Source organism: Mirounga leonina, unplaced genomic scaffold (assembly GCF_011800145.1).
Source record: "Mirounga leonina isolate KUSES-001 unplaced genomic scaffold, KU_Mleo_1.0 Mir_97, whole genome shotgun sequence".
NCBI lineage: Eukaryota > Metazoa > Chordata > Mammalia > Carnivora > Phocidae > Mirounga > Mirounga leonina.
This window is the reverse complement of record NW_023270889.1, coordinates 125783-140146: the sequence shown is the minus strand read 5'-3', so window position 1 is coordinate 140146 and position 14364 is coordinate 125783. Positions and strand designations below refer to the sequence as shown.

The 14364-nt window shown below is 40.5% G+C and overlaps 1 protein-coding gene across 5 annotated transcripts in view; it reads left to right on the top strand.

The window, feature by feature from the left end:
• Positions 1-14364, top strand: part of LOC118006572 (A disintegrin and metalloproteinase with thrombospondin motifs 12-like) — a 298824-nt gene that overhangs the window by 197536 nt on the left and 86924 nt on the right. For 3 of the 5 annotated variants that reach the window (XM_034999292.1, XM_034999293.1, XM_034999294.1), the window contains exons 10-12: positions 4742-4834; positions 6253-6398; positions 10613-10782. In XM_034999292.1, coding sequence (XP_034855183.1) covers positions 4742-4834; positions 6253-6398; positions 10613-10782 — 409 coding nt within the window. Of the gene's footprint in view, positions 1-4741; positions 4835-6252; positions 6784-10612; positions 10783-14364 lie in introns of those variants that run through there. The other 2 variants (XM_034999295.1, XM_034999297.1) reach the window with 2 other exon arrangements.

The following is a 14364-nucleotide window of genomic DNA, read 5'->3' as shown; positions in this document are numbered from 1 at the left end:
CACAGCTCAGCTCCGCTCTTAGGGTCCACTGACCACAGGATGAAGTCCCAACTCCTTTGTGTGGCATTCCTTTGTGATCTGAGTCTGGCCTATTCTCTGAATGCATCCCTTTCAGAGTGAAGGTGCCAGTGTTAACACATAGACATGGGCGAGGCAAGACCCATTGAACCCCTTCCAGATTTGGTGCCGTGTACTGAGTGAGATGAAAAAGATTAGCCCGCAGAAATTAGTAAGATAAGTTGTCTGACCTTGAGGAGCTTGTGGTCTGGTGGAGGAGGCAGACAGAACAATTTCAATACAGTGAGATCAATACACAAAAAGACATGTAGAAAGACCTTTTGAGGAGGCAGTTAGTAACTGTGCTTAAACACAATGAGCAAGACTTAATAGAGAAGGTCAAGTTGGTGCAAAAACTCCTGACCCCTCCCTCCTAACTCGTTCCCAAGTTATGCCAATTCTACCTCCTGAATATCTCTAAAATCCACCAAGTCCTAGGTGACTGCAATAGTTCTCCCACTGCTCTCCTTTCCTGGAGTTTGACGACTTCTCTCAACTCTGATCCATCCCCCAAATGCAGCCAAAGTGACCTTTGTAAATGGAAACTGGATTGTGTTCCTCTCTGATTAAAATATTTCAGTCACCCCATTCCCTACGATGAAGTTTACATTCTCTAAAATGGCTTAAAAGGGGCCTCAGGATTCATCCCATCTCTTGTTCTCTGGCCTTATCTCTTAAAATACTGTTTTAATCCTCCATTCTGTAACCCAGAGTTCTACCTGCGTGTATGTTGGTCTTTATCACTAATCTTCCATATTTTGGGACCTCACCTTCATATTTTTTGTCCCTTTATATTTCTGCATTTTGTGTAATTTATTTATCTTTTGACTCACTAGGTCTCTCTTTAGGTATAACTACTCCTCTATTTAAGCTGTCTGTTGACTTCTTAATCTTATTTATGTTTTGTTTTGTTTTTTTACTTTTGACAGTTTATTTGGTTATTTTTCTAATTTTTCTCTGTTACGGTTTCTTGTTTCTAATTCAGATTTTCAATATGATCTTTTATTTTTTATTTATATTTGAGACATTTATTTTGCCATTTATGTTGCATAATTCCAGAATCCTAAGTCTATGTGGAACTGTTTCTCCTATTTGGGATTTTTTTGTAGGTCTCTCTTATTATAGATGGTTTCCTTGTCTTGATTTTTGTTTTTATTGTAAGCTGTTGGTTGTGAAACTTCCTATCAAGTTATTCTTTAAGGCTGAGATGGCTGGCACATTCTTCCAGAGAGAATTTGGGGTCAGTTAAAATAAATTATTGGTTAGATGTTGTTTGACTACAAGAGTTGTGTGAGGGCCAACATGGGTACAAACTCTCAGGGGTAACATTTACCATGCCTTCTAGAGTTAAAATCAAAACAGACACGTTTCCCAGCTGTGTCCCCAGGTTTCTCTTAGTTCACCATTTCACACAGGGCTAGTCCTTTGGGGTTACAGTCTTTATGAGGTCTCCAGTCCAACTTTCCATGCTACTCAGGCCCAGGTCATTGTCTCCAGTACTCAGGTGACCATTAAAACTAAAGTCTAAGTGACCAGGTTTGTATTTCTAGATCTCCAACATTTTTGCTACATTTTTAGCCTCTGAGGATTTCTCTTACCTTCTTGCCAACTCAGGAATGCATTTAAAATATTTCTACCCACAATTTTAGATGTTTTACAAAGGTAAGGATTTTCCAGGGTATCCTGTGGTTTACTGGACACAGATCACCCTGATTACCTCTGGTCAATTACTGTTTCATGGCTCTGTGTTTATCCATGTACTGAACAGCCTCAATCCCTAAAAGTGCTGTGGGTTTTCCACCACCTCCTGAGCTCTGTATGCTCTGGTTCCTCTGCACCATCCCTCCTATTCATCATTTGGAGCTCAGCTTAAACATCATTTTGCATTCTATTCTGTGTTTTCTTGGACAAAGACTTTATTAGATGATATTATAGTTGCTTTCTATTTATCTGTGCCCTCACCTCACTCTGAGGGAACCTTTCATTCCTGACATTCAGCAGGGCCTGGCACATAGATAAGTAGAGCGAAGACTTGAGATGAATGAAGACTTCAGATTCCTGCATATTGCAGCCAAGATAACCTAATTCTTTTCAGTAAAGAAAAAAAAAACTAAAATACCAGAGAATACAATATTAACCTTCTTTGTTAAAGCCCTTTTTTTTATCTTGAAACAGTTTACAACTCAAAAAAGTTGGAAAAACAGTACAGTGTTTGTGTACCCTTTACCTAGCACATCATTCTTTATAAATGCATAATGAAATTATAAGAAAGTTTAAAAAAAATCCTCGGGGGGGAAAAAAACTAAAGAAGGGAGTGATAAGCACGTTGAGGCTGATGGGGAGAAAACCAGAGAGCCTTAATTTTAACATCCAGTGGCAACAAATGATGACATGCACCCCTGGAGCAAGGCAGGGAGTTGGAATTGAGACCCTTACACAAAGCTGGGGGACTTGAGGAGAGGGGAGCTAGAAGAACTCATTGGCAACAAAGGTAAAGATGGCAGAGAAGCATCTTTTATCTCAGCTTGGGTTTTGAGGGGGAGGGATGCTGGTAGATAACTTTCTCACTAGCAAATACTTGACCACAGGCCAGCCTCACTGATTTTGAGTTCAAATTTATACTCTCGTGTGGTTGTAATGGAGGATAGTCGGAAGAAAGGCAGACGGGCAAGGCCCACCCCTCTCCCCCAGGGGAAACTACCATTAAAAGGAAAAAGACCCCATGTTGTTATTGTCCACCACCCTGAAAGGAGACCTCTACCCTTTCCCACGCAAACAACTGCCTGAGAAGTAGATGAGCATGTAGACAAAAACCTGATTGGGTGACAGGCACAAGGAAGGTTAATCAGATGAAGACAGCCTGCCAACAATCTCATAAAAACCCCTAGATTTAAACGCCAAAATGCCAACCCTCTCTGCTCCCCTCCCTCTTCGGGAGCTTTGTACTATCCCCAATAAACTTTGTTCTGCTGTCCACCACTCTTCATCTGATCTACTTCTTCATTCTTTGAAGTGGCGTAAACTGAGAACTGTAGGCACTAAAGGAAAAGAATCCTGAAACAGAGAACCCTTATGCCAAAAAAATTTAAGATAAACATATTTCTGACCTGGTAAAACCATGGGACACCTGGTAGAAACAAAGATTAAAAACCTGCCTTGGAGAAACCAATGCTCAGCTAAGATGCAGAAAAATCTCCAATAGATAAAGCTTCTGATTAGATGAATTTATCATTCGTCTTCTAATTCAAAATTTAAAACAATCTACAGCTAAGTGAAGAGAGATAAACCATCAATGACTTAGGATAAGTGAATATTTTAGGTAAGGATAATAAAATGAATGCATAAAAGAAGAGTTACATTTGAGAAAAGGAAAAATACACTAGAAGATATTTGTAAGGTATATATCAAAAACAGTTACAGCCTCTAGAAATGAAAAATATGGTCACTGATTTTAAATTCAGTGTTTGGGGACGCCTGGGTGGCTCAGTTGGTTAAGTGACTGCCTTCGGCTCAGGTCATGATCCTGGAGTTCCGGGATCAAGTCCCGCATCGGGCTCCCTGCTCGGCAGGGAGTCTGCTTCTCCCTCTGACCCTCCCCCCTCTCATGCTCTCTCTCTATCTCATTCTCTCTCAAATAAACAAATAAAATCTTTAAAATAAATAAATAAATACATAAAAATAATAAATTCAGTGTTTGGATTAGACAGCAGACTTGACACAGTTGAAGAGAAAATCAATCAGCTGGAATTTAGAGTTGAGAAAATTACCTCCCATCTCACTTGAGTATTTCCCAGAGTTGCATGATGGAAAACCAGACTTTTTCAACTTCTATATACAAGAAAATGGACAGTTCAAAAATATAAAAGTGAAGTTGAGATGTGAAGGACAGAATGGGAAAGCTCATGAGCAGCAGTTAAGAGTTCCAGGAGAGAACAGCGGTAATCAGGGAGAGGCAAAACTTAGATCAAGATTGAGAATTCTCTAAAATTGTGTAAAGATATGAAATCTTATTTTAAAAACCACTGAATCTAGAACATAGTTAAATAGATGGAATGATGGATGATGGGTGGATAGAAGAAAGACTAAAAGGTGGATAGGAGCAGTGGAGCCATTTCTGATGATATGTAAGAATCTTGTCAACTTTCCCTTGTTCCTACTGTAGGAGGAGAAACAATAGGGAAGACCCGTTTCACTCCCTGGCAGATAAAACAAGCTGGCTACCTGAGTCATAAGTAAATAAGCTTAGGCTGTCTAAGTCGAATAGTTTCCGTTTCCTTCAGTGAGCAGGCTCAAGTTATAACCGCCCAACTGTTTGTAATCAGAGTCCTTTGTGCATAGTTTGCTTTGGCCCTTGATGGTTGCTGTCACCAGTTACCCTGCCTGAGGTCACTGATGCTGTGTCACCCATACAGAAATTAGTCTCCATTCCTAGGAAATGCGTTTTATCTCCTATTTTCTTATTGCTTAGTAGACCATACCACTGTGTATGAATGATGGCAAAGCCCAAATTAAGTTTGAATCAAGAGTTCTTGAATGAGCCCTTCTTCTCACTCTTGCTCACTGCCAACAGCAGCATCATTGTGAGTCTGTGGGTGACCGAGTGTATATTTCACCATCCCTGTAGAAATGCTTTTGTGCAAGTGTTGAAAATCCCAAAGAGTACAGTTTCATACTTGTTTTCCAGAATGTCTGTCAGACCCTGTGGTGCTCAGTGAAAGGCTTTTGTCGCTCTAAGCTGGATGCCGCTGCAGATGGGACCCGATGTGGTGAGAAGAAGGTGATGTGTTGGGCTGAGGAAGGAAGGTGGGAGTGGGGTGGGCCCAGGGTTCTTGGGAGGAACAGGGAGAGGGCCCTGGAGAGCAGCTGTCTGGGTGAATGGAGGTCACACAATCAGACTAGCCAGGGAGAAGGATTCTACTTCCATGACGCCTTTTGAGCTTTCATCGGAAACCGTGAAGGAGAGAGGGCTGAGGCCCAGTCCCACACTTCACTTGCAAAACATCTGTCCCATCTTTTCTTGATGAACGTCTGCAGATTTTATGGCCAATAACATCTGCTGAGCTTATTATCACCCTTCATTTTGACTTCTTCCCCCCTCCATGTTAAAAACTGAAAAGGCAAGCCAGTGGCTTCTGCCTTCCAAAGATGCTGCATTTGAGCCACTTGTTATCTTCATTCTCATCATCTGATCAGACTACATTTCTTGAAATTCTGCCCATTTAACTGAGGAGGAAAGCCAGACACCCAAGAATTCAGATGATAGAAATCCTGCAGACTGCTTGAGAGCAGGGTCATGTGTGCTGCTCAGCAAGACCAGTTGAGCTTGTTGTGAGCCTAAGATGCAGACATTTAATGTGTATTTTTATGCAGCTTAAGAGTGGCATGATCCATCACCAAGATTATAGAACTTGGTCACAATACACAGTGACCAGAAATAATGAGGAAAAGGAGGCCAGCAGAGAAAACATGCCCAAATCCTCAAACAACCAAGTTGCATTGTCTTTTCTTTCTTTTTTGTATGTTCGCCTTCTTAAACTGACAGTTGTGGGAGGATGGCCTTGAAGAGAGAGGAATTTTTTCTGAGCCACAGCTAGAACTGCAAACAACAGATAGAGTTAACAGGGAAGCAAAAATTGTTCTCGATATTAGAAAGAACTTCAACTAGTGTTTTTTGGCAATGAGTGGACTTTCTGCAAGAGGATGAGGTATCTGCTGCCGACATGAGATACCCACAGAGGCTACAGAGAAATGTTATCTCAATGTCAGTCTGCAAAATGTTTGTTTATGGTCTGCAGCAAGATAAGGAGCTTGCAGCAAAAAGTAAATCAATTACATTACAAAACAACTGTGTTACTAAGCAGACTGAGCCGCCGTGCACGTCACAGGAAGACTTTCTCAGTGAAGGAAGCGGTGTGTGGATTTGCCTTCTGGCATGCCTTCTGCCAACCTCACCGAATTGGCTGACTGCAACAAGGCAGCATAAAGATCCCTTCGGTCCCTGACATTGTCTGATTCTAAAACCCAAGACTCTTGGGGGACATTTTTTTGTAAGCCCTTCTTTGTTCTCCATATGCTGTGTGACCATAGGAAGGCTGTTTGCTCCGGGAGAATTGGGTTTAGACTTCTGGGGTTCTTGGCTCAGCTTGCTATGGGAACCTTCATGACGTATGCATCTCCTGCCTCTTCCCTCCCTAGTGGTGTATGGCTGGCAAGTGTATCACAGTGGGGAAGAAACCAGAGAGCATTCCTGGGGGCTGGGGCCGCTGGTCACCCTGGTCCCACTGTTCCAGGACCTGTGGGGCCGGAGCCCAGAGTGCAGAGAGGCTCTGCAACAATCCTGAGTAAGTCTGGCCAAAACTATTTCCCTTCCTTCCACGAGCGCCAGAGACCAATCTTGGATAACGTGATGCCAGTGAGCCCAAGCCTCTTAGGAGAAATTCAGTGGGCTCCTAAAGACTAAAGGGAACCAGAAGATTCTTAAAAATATGGTTCTGTTTTGTTTCGTTTTGGTGTGGCACTGGATGCATACTAGAACTTGGGTAAGTAAGCTGATTCCATCATTTGGAGAAATAAGCAAATTTGCAAGAGTATAGTCTATGTGAAAGGTCTTAGGAGACTATGCAGTGAAATCCTTCTAGATAACATCACTCCGTCAGTGAGAGATTACTTAATACTCAATTTTGTTCCTAAGACTGTAGCTTTCTTTCAATCATAATGAACGTTTAATTTTATAAAAATAATTTTCTTCCCTTAAGTAACTAATAAAATAGTACATTTTTGAGGATAATATTTTGAATGTTTTAGATAAGGATTTTATGAACCTTAAGCTTCCATATTAGCCATATTAAAGGTTCCATAGAAGTTATTTCACAAAGCGGCTTTCAATTTTTTAATCAAAGTGCTTAAGTTTTTCATTATTTTAAATTTGTATGATGCTACTATATATGAATTAAATTTAAATTCCCTTGCTTTCCAAATATATATGACATTCATATTTTAGAAAAAAGATTTTATTTATTTATTTGAGAGAGAGAGAGAGTGAGAGAGAGCATGAGCAGAGGGAGAGGGAGATGGAGAGGGAGAAGCAGACTCCCCGCTGAGCAGGGAGCCTGATGTGGGGTTTGATCCCAGAACCCTAGGATCATGACCTGAGCTGAAGGCAGACGCTTAACTGACTGAACCACCCAGTGCCCCCCAAATATATATGACATTCTTAACTTCATTATTTCCTGGTATATGAGTTCCCAAGTAAAATTTTTAAGAAGTGTACATATGATGCCTCTGGTAAGTAGAAAATATGTTAAGCTTCTTTTACTTAGATTTTCATTAGTCTGCACTGAAGAGTAAGAGTCTCTTTTTCTTTTTATAGGCAAATGATAAATGTGATTACAATCTCATTGTAATGAGATACTGATACCCTCAGTATCTCAGTTCCAAATATTACTCCTCCTTTTTATTAATAAATATATTACTATATGTAATATGTGTGCATGTATATATACACATCACTATATATATTTAATAAAAATACATAATAAATTTCTCCTAAAGATTAAATTAATATATATAAAGAGTTTAACACAATACCTACTACATTAAATTGTCCATAAATGGTAGGTATTATAGTAGTTATTATATCTTTTCTCATTTACCACACATATAAGTGTACCTTTGAGGAATTTGGATGAAATTGTTTTTAAATCTTACTCTTTGATAAAAGTTGCTTTTGTTTAAATACAAGATTTCTGTGGCTTCAGAAATTAGAAGCCAGGGATTTCTTATTTTTGCAGAAAATCTTCATTTTATGGGTTATTTCCATGTGATAAGAAATATGATTTCCATTTTAGAGATCAGGAAATGTAGGCGATTTGCTCTGGGACCTATTGTTAGTGCTCTGTATTCAGTCACCGCTGTCTACAGCCTCTCGGGAGGATGGTCAGTAATCTGTGGTGGTCAGAAAGGGACATCTTTGTTGAGGAACTGTAGGATGAATCTCTAACTTGGCCTCATGAGAAAAATGGTTCTAACACCCATCTTAGAGACCACAGTTTGTCATAGAGTCTTCTCAGGTGAGTGACCAAGTCTGATCTCCGTAGCTGGTTTGCTTAAGTTTGTTGAAAACAATGACAATGGAAAAACAGCCTCAGATTCAGTTGTGTGCTTCAGGTTATAGATTCAGGCCAGTGCATGATCAGCTGACATTGAGACTCTACCCTTGATGTTGGTCAGGTGTCTAGTGAGAAGCCAGCAGGGCTTGTAAAAGGCTTTCAGTGATGTTTGTTGGATGGAAATGAACTGGAGAGGTGCTGAGTCATAGAGTGTCACTCTATCATCATGAATAGAAAACCGATCTAACCTCAGATATCATGGACAATTCTTACTACCTTTTACATGGAGTCAGTGAAAGTGAACTGTCTTGGTCAAAGCTCTTTTATGTTCGAGGAACAGAAGCCTATTCAAGCCACATTGAGAAAGGGAGGGAGGGAAGTATAGAAAAATCTCATAGGTATTCAAGGAGAGCAAAGTATAGCAGAACCTCACGAGAAGTACAACTGCAACCAGAAATGAACCCAACTGCCAAGGTTTGAGGTCTCTGTCCCCCTAGATTGTATGGTCCGGCAATAAAACAGTGGATGAGCGCTCAGGCTATGGATTAAAGCAGATAAGGGTTTAAATCTTGGCTCTCTGTCAGCTGGGCACTTTGGGAAGATGTCCTACTTTCCCGTGCCTTTAGAATATTATTTCATTTAGGCTGCTCACTTGCATGCTTTCTGCCTTTTCACTGAGAAGCCACTTCCATCCATCCTTTAAGGCCATTCTCCAGGACAGTTCCGTGAGTTCTTTCCAATCAGCCTGACTTCCACTATTCTCTTCCTTCTTCAAACTCACATTGTACTTACAGTCAGGGATACATAATTGCTCTTAAATTTTCTCTTATTTATTATATAGATGATTTTTTTTTCTCCTCAAGATTATAAGCTTCTAGGAGACACAGGGCATGGGTTGACCTTTTTTTGGACTCTGTCCTCCCTGGAAATGATGTTGAGTACATTGTATAAATACTTGTTGATTATTATTTATAATAATCCAACAATGCTGTCATTTTGAACTCTTACCCTGTGTTAGCTACTCTACTAAATCTTTATGCATTGTCTCGTTTAGTCCTCCCATCTTGTGAGATAAGAACTATTATGCTCATTTCACAAATAAAAAAAAATTGTGGCCCAGAGAAATAAGATAACTTGTTCAAAATCATCTAACTAATAATACAAAGTAAAGCAGAATTCAAACCCTAAGCTATTTGAGCCCATTATGCTGCATTGCAAAAGTAGACACAATTCCTGATTTCAGATGCAGCAAGGTGGAGACAAGAAGACATACATAGATTGCTTGGAGCTTTGTTAAAGGACAGAGAGTTCCTCCTCTTCTGTGACAGCAGTTCTGCTATATTTCCTCCTCCCTTTTTGAGTGAATAATTGATCCTGATGGGAAGGTTGCTATTGCCCTTGTGTGTATTGCAAAGGAAATAAAAGGTTGAGAAGGATTATTCTAAAATAAGATTAACTTATTTATTGATTGAATGTTTATTAAGAGCCTTCTGTACTCAAAGTATGACTTAGAGACCATAGATGACATAGAGCTTGGATTGGATCATCAGTGAACTGTGTTTTGGAGTGATAAGTATAGGAAGTGCATCTAGTAGGTACAATCAGGTGTCATTGAAAAAGAGAAAGAGTGTATTTCTGGCAGAAATCCAGGAAGAGTTCATAATGGAGATATAGCATTATTCTAGGTCCTGAAAGCATTGGTAGGAAGTGGTTGTTAGGATGAATTAAGTCAGGATCATGAGGGCCTTGAATATTAAGCTGAAGAGGCTGGACTCAGTTCTGTGGTCATTGGGTGCCATGAAAGGTTTTTAAACAAGAAACTAAAGTAATTAAGGTAATCATAAAAATTAGCCAGATGTGCATAGAGTAGATTGAATGAGGGCAAAGATGGGCAGAGGGGAGACAGGAGGAGAGATAAGGATTAGACTAGTTTGGTGATTGTGGGAATGAGGAGGAGGAAACAAATGCAAAGACATGACTGATGATCGGGCAGCTGATGGACAATGGGGTCAAAGGAAGGCAAAGGATGGAGGCTTCTGCAGTCTGACCACTTTTAACTTGCTAAACAGGAATTAGAGAAGGAGCGGATTTTGGAGGGAAAATGATGTATCCCTTCTCGGCGTATATTTTGAGTTTGAGTGCTCGCTTCGGCAGCACATATACTAAAAATATTTTGAGTTTGAGAGGCCGGGAAGATATACAAGCAGAAAAGATACACACGCTGTTTCAAATTAGGCCACTATAGACCTGGGCCTGAATGGTCGTGGGCAACAGCAACAGCCAAAAAATGTATAAAATTGTAAGAATTTAGGTAAAAGGTGAGTTTTGAGGGTAGAGCAGGGCGTGGTTTGGCGAAGAACAGGCGTGACCAGATGGCAAGGAATGTTGAAGGAAAAATGGTAGCCTCTAAGGAAAGGAAACGAACAGCTTGTCTGTGTCCTGCGTAGACCCAAGTTTGGCGGGAAGTACTGCACCGGGGAAAGGAAGCGCTACCGTTTGTGCAACGTCCACCCCTGCCGCCCGGACACGCCCACCTTCCGGCAGATGCAGTGCAGTGAGTTTGACACCGTTCCCTACAAGAACGAATTCTACCGCTGGTTTCCAGTTTTTAATCCAGGTAAGGAGCTATGACAGTATATTCCAGAGGTGGGGCCACAGCCATGATGAGAGAGCAGATTGCTGCGTCAGGGTGTCTGGGATGCCCTGCCAAGCTCCACAGAGAGTGAATTGCACCAGGAGGAGTTTTAGATCTTAGAAGTGGAAACGCTGGCTGGGTTAGGTTGATCAGTACACGTTGAAGGGTTCTGTGGAAAATAAAAGAGACACTTATCAAACATGGTGGCTCAGTTCAGAACAGCGGAGGTGCAGCTAAGCAGTCAGTGGGGCAAGCAGGAATTCAGTGCTGGATTGCTGATCAAAGTGCTCCTTGATGAGTGTGTGAACTGACTGTAATTTTGGCGGAAATTCAGAGAAGGTCATTGTAGGTTTGGAGTCCCTTCAAAGAAGACTGCTAAGGAAGTGTTGATGATTGTTAAGCATGAGAGGTCTTTCTACTGCAAGAAGGAACAGGGAAGGCATTTAAAATACAATCAGTCATTCCAGTTGACAGGAGGAAAAGCACAAGGAAAAACAGGATGGTAGGAATGCCTTCATCAGAAATAAATGAGAGCCAGCACTGGGCCAGAAATCAATATTTTGTTTGTACAGGACAGTATAAGAAGTGTAAAAAGTAAAATCAAGCATCTAAAGGATGCACATCTGGAGATGGGGACAAAACTGAGCTGGAGAATGAATGGAACATCAGCTTTGACAGTGTTTCCCCTGTGTAAGTGCCAGTTACACCTTCTCTTCTGAAACTGAAGAAGAATCATCAACCATTAGGTACAGATTAGCATCCAAAAATATCTGTGCAATGTGTTATTATTCAAGTAGAGAATGAAACAGAAAAGATTTTCCTGAGCTAAGGAAATTTGAGTCAAGGGAGTAAAGAATAAGCAAAATTTTCATGATTTTTTTTAAGTTTCTGAAGTTTCAGTGTGATAGAACACAAGAGGAATTGTGTGAATGAAAATTACATATTTGGACTGTTTAAAAAATTATAGAGTCGATTGTTTTTGAAAGAAAAAATAAGACTCAATAGTGCTTTGCCATTTTGGGTCTCGGAAATACCCTGATGGCTTTTGGTTGTCATGGGCAACGTTTGCTCCTTGCTCCCACACTGCTGAGCATCATTCATGCTCTAGGGGAGTGAGTCATTTGGTTATTGGGGCAATTCGGCTTCCTGACCCAGGCATTTGAATACAGCAGAACATGTGTATATACTCATGTGGACACACACACACACACACACACACACACACACACAACTAACTAATGATGAAAGGTATATCCAGTCAGTACTATCTGTATTTATATTTTGGACATTCTCTATTTTGTTGGAATTATTTGGGATAGTAGTACTGTAGACCCCGAATGAGCAACCTTCCAGAACTAAGACAGCATAGCTGCCCCAGCGTTGTGAAAGGGGCTTAGTTTGGGGCCCGCCTCCTGTCTGATGCAGGGTGGGGCTTTGAGCTGAACTCTGACAGCTCCAATAGCCGAACCTAGAATAAGAAGATCTGATTTGACTTGGGTTTTCATTCATTTACAAAGAGTTTGTTGTATGCCTACATATTGCATAGCAGAGCAATAGGTACCAAAGAAATGAGTCATAAAAGTGGACATAAACTTCACTCACTTTGGAGGGATTGTTTTGCATCTGTCACTGATATTGAGGCTGTGTAAACCAGAGGAGGGAATTCAGCTGAGTGCCATCTGCTGAACTCACCATCCACCTGGGCTGTAAGCCTCCCTCCTCCGTCCTCGTGGCTTTCTTGCTGGCTCAGGAGCCATTATTGAAGCATAGTAACTTAGCTGCTAATCCAGAAAGCTAATACCTTGACCAACACACTGATTTATTTCCCTCATTAAACTCTAACCTGCGGAGTTGTTATTTGCTTGGTTGATGGGCACCCCTGGTGGAGAGAAGTAGGTCGTTCATGTCAACAACTGTGAATGGAGCATTAATTCTGTGCCAGGCATGGAGCACTTTACCCTCCCAGCCTTATCATTAGAAGTCACCAGAGGATAAAGCAAACGTACAGCAGGGTTTTCAACCCACTCAGTGGACAGTGAGAAGTGTCTTGGGGAGTGACCTTTGGCAGATGTGCTAACTAGCCAATGACAGAAGAATCATAGATTTAAACATTTGGAATAAGCATAGAATCTCCATCAAATCTTGTAGTATTCCATGGAATCCCAGGGCTTCCAAAAATGCTTGATTCTAGTTTCATTTTTCAAAAAACTTTTTAAACTAGTCTTTAAAAGTGCACGTGATGTGATGAGCACTGGGTGTTACACGCAACTAATGAATCATTGAACACTACATCAGAAACTAATGATGTACTAGATGTTGGCTAATTGAACATAATAATTAAAAATAAAAGTGCAATAAAGAACAGTGCTTACACTAAAAAATATTATATTTCAAATTTTAACATACCAAAGACCACCAATGCACTGACTTACACAAATTAATTTGGCATTCTGCAGATCTTGGAAAAAAGTCTCCTGTCAACACAATTTAATTGAGAAATATCCTGAGATTGCAGGCTGAGTTGCTCTAAACTGTTCTTATTTGTAACTGTTTTCCTGTATGAGTCAAGATTTTTCAATACTGTGCAACCAAAAAACTCAGAAAAAAATTAGATGCTGCCATCAAGTCTGTAACTGCCATCCATAACTTGACTTCAAAATTTCCTTTTCATCTTAATAATTTCTTTCGATCCCACTGACTTATTTTTAGCCATTATATCCTTGAACTTACAAAATTTTGCTTAATAAAATCCTGACTTTAAATCCTTGCTTTATTTGCAAGATCTTGTTGGAAAAAAGAAAAATAATTATTCTACTTAAAAGATTTAAAAACTACTAATCTAGATCAACTTCCTTTCCAAGATAGACATTTTCTTTTCCAGCACTCCTGACAAAAAAAAATTATCCAAACTCCCCTTGATCACTTCCATGTAGGTACCAGTGTGAAGAGCTGCCATGATCAACTGCATTTTCTGAGCCAGTATTTATATAAGCATGCGATTCTATATTTTCTCACTTACCCCCTTCCCATCCTTGGAGGTAGAGAAGCTTAGTCTCAGAGGAGACGATAACTTATTCATGGTGACAGGATTTTACATAATACAGCTGGAATTGAAGCATAAGTCTGACTAAGAAGCTAAAAAATGAAATCTTGCCATTTGCAACAACGTGGATGGAACTGGAGGGTATTATGCTGAGCGAAATAAGTCAATCAGAGAAAGACATGTATCACATGACCTCACTGATATGAGGAATTCTTAATCTCAGGAAACAGACTGAGGGGTGTTGGAGTGGTGGGGGGTGGGAGGGATGGGGTGGCTGGGTGATAGACACTGGGGAGGGTATGTGCTATGGTGAGCATTGTGAATTGTGTGAGACTGCTGAACCACAGACCTGTACCTCTGAAACAAACAATACATTATATGTTAAAAAAAAAGAAGAAGAAGATAGTAGGAAGGGAAAAATGAAGGGGGGGAAATCGGAAGGGGAGACGAACCATGAGAGACAATGGGCTCTGAGAAACAAACTGAGGGTTCTAGAGGGGAGGGGGTTGGGGGATGGGTTA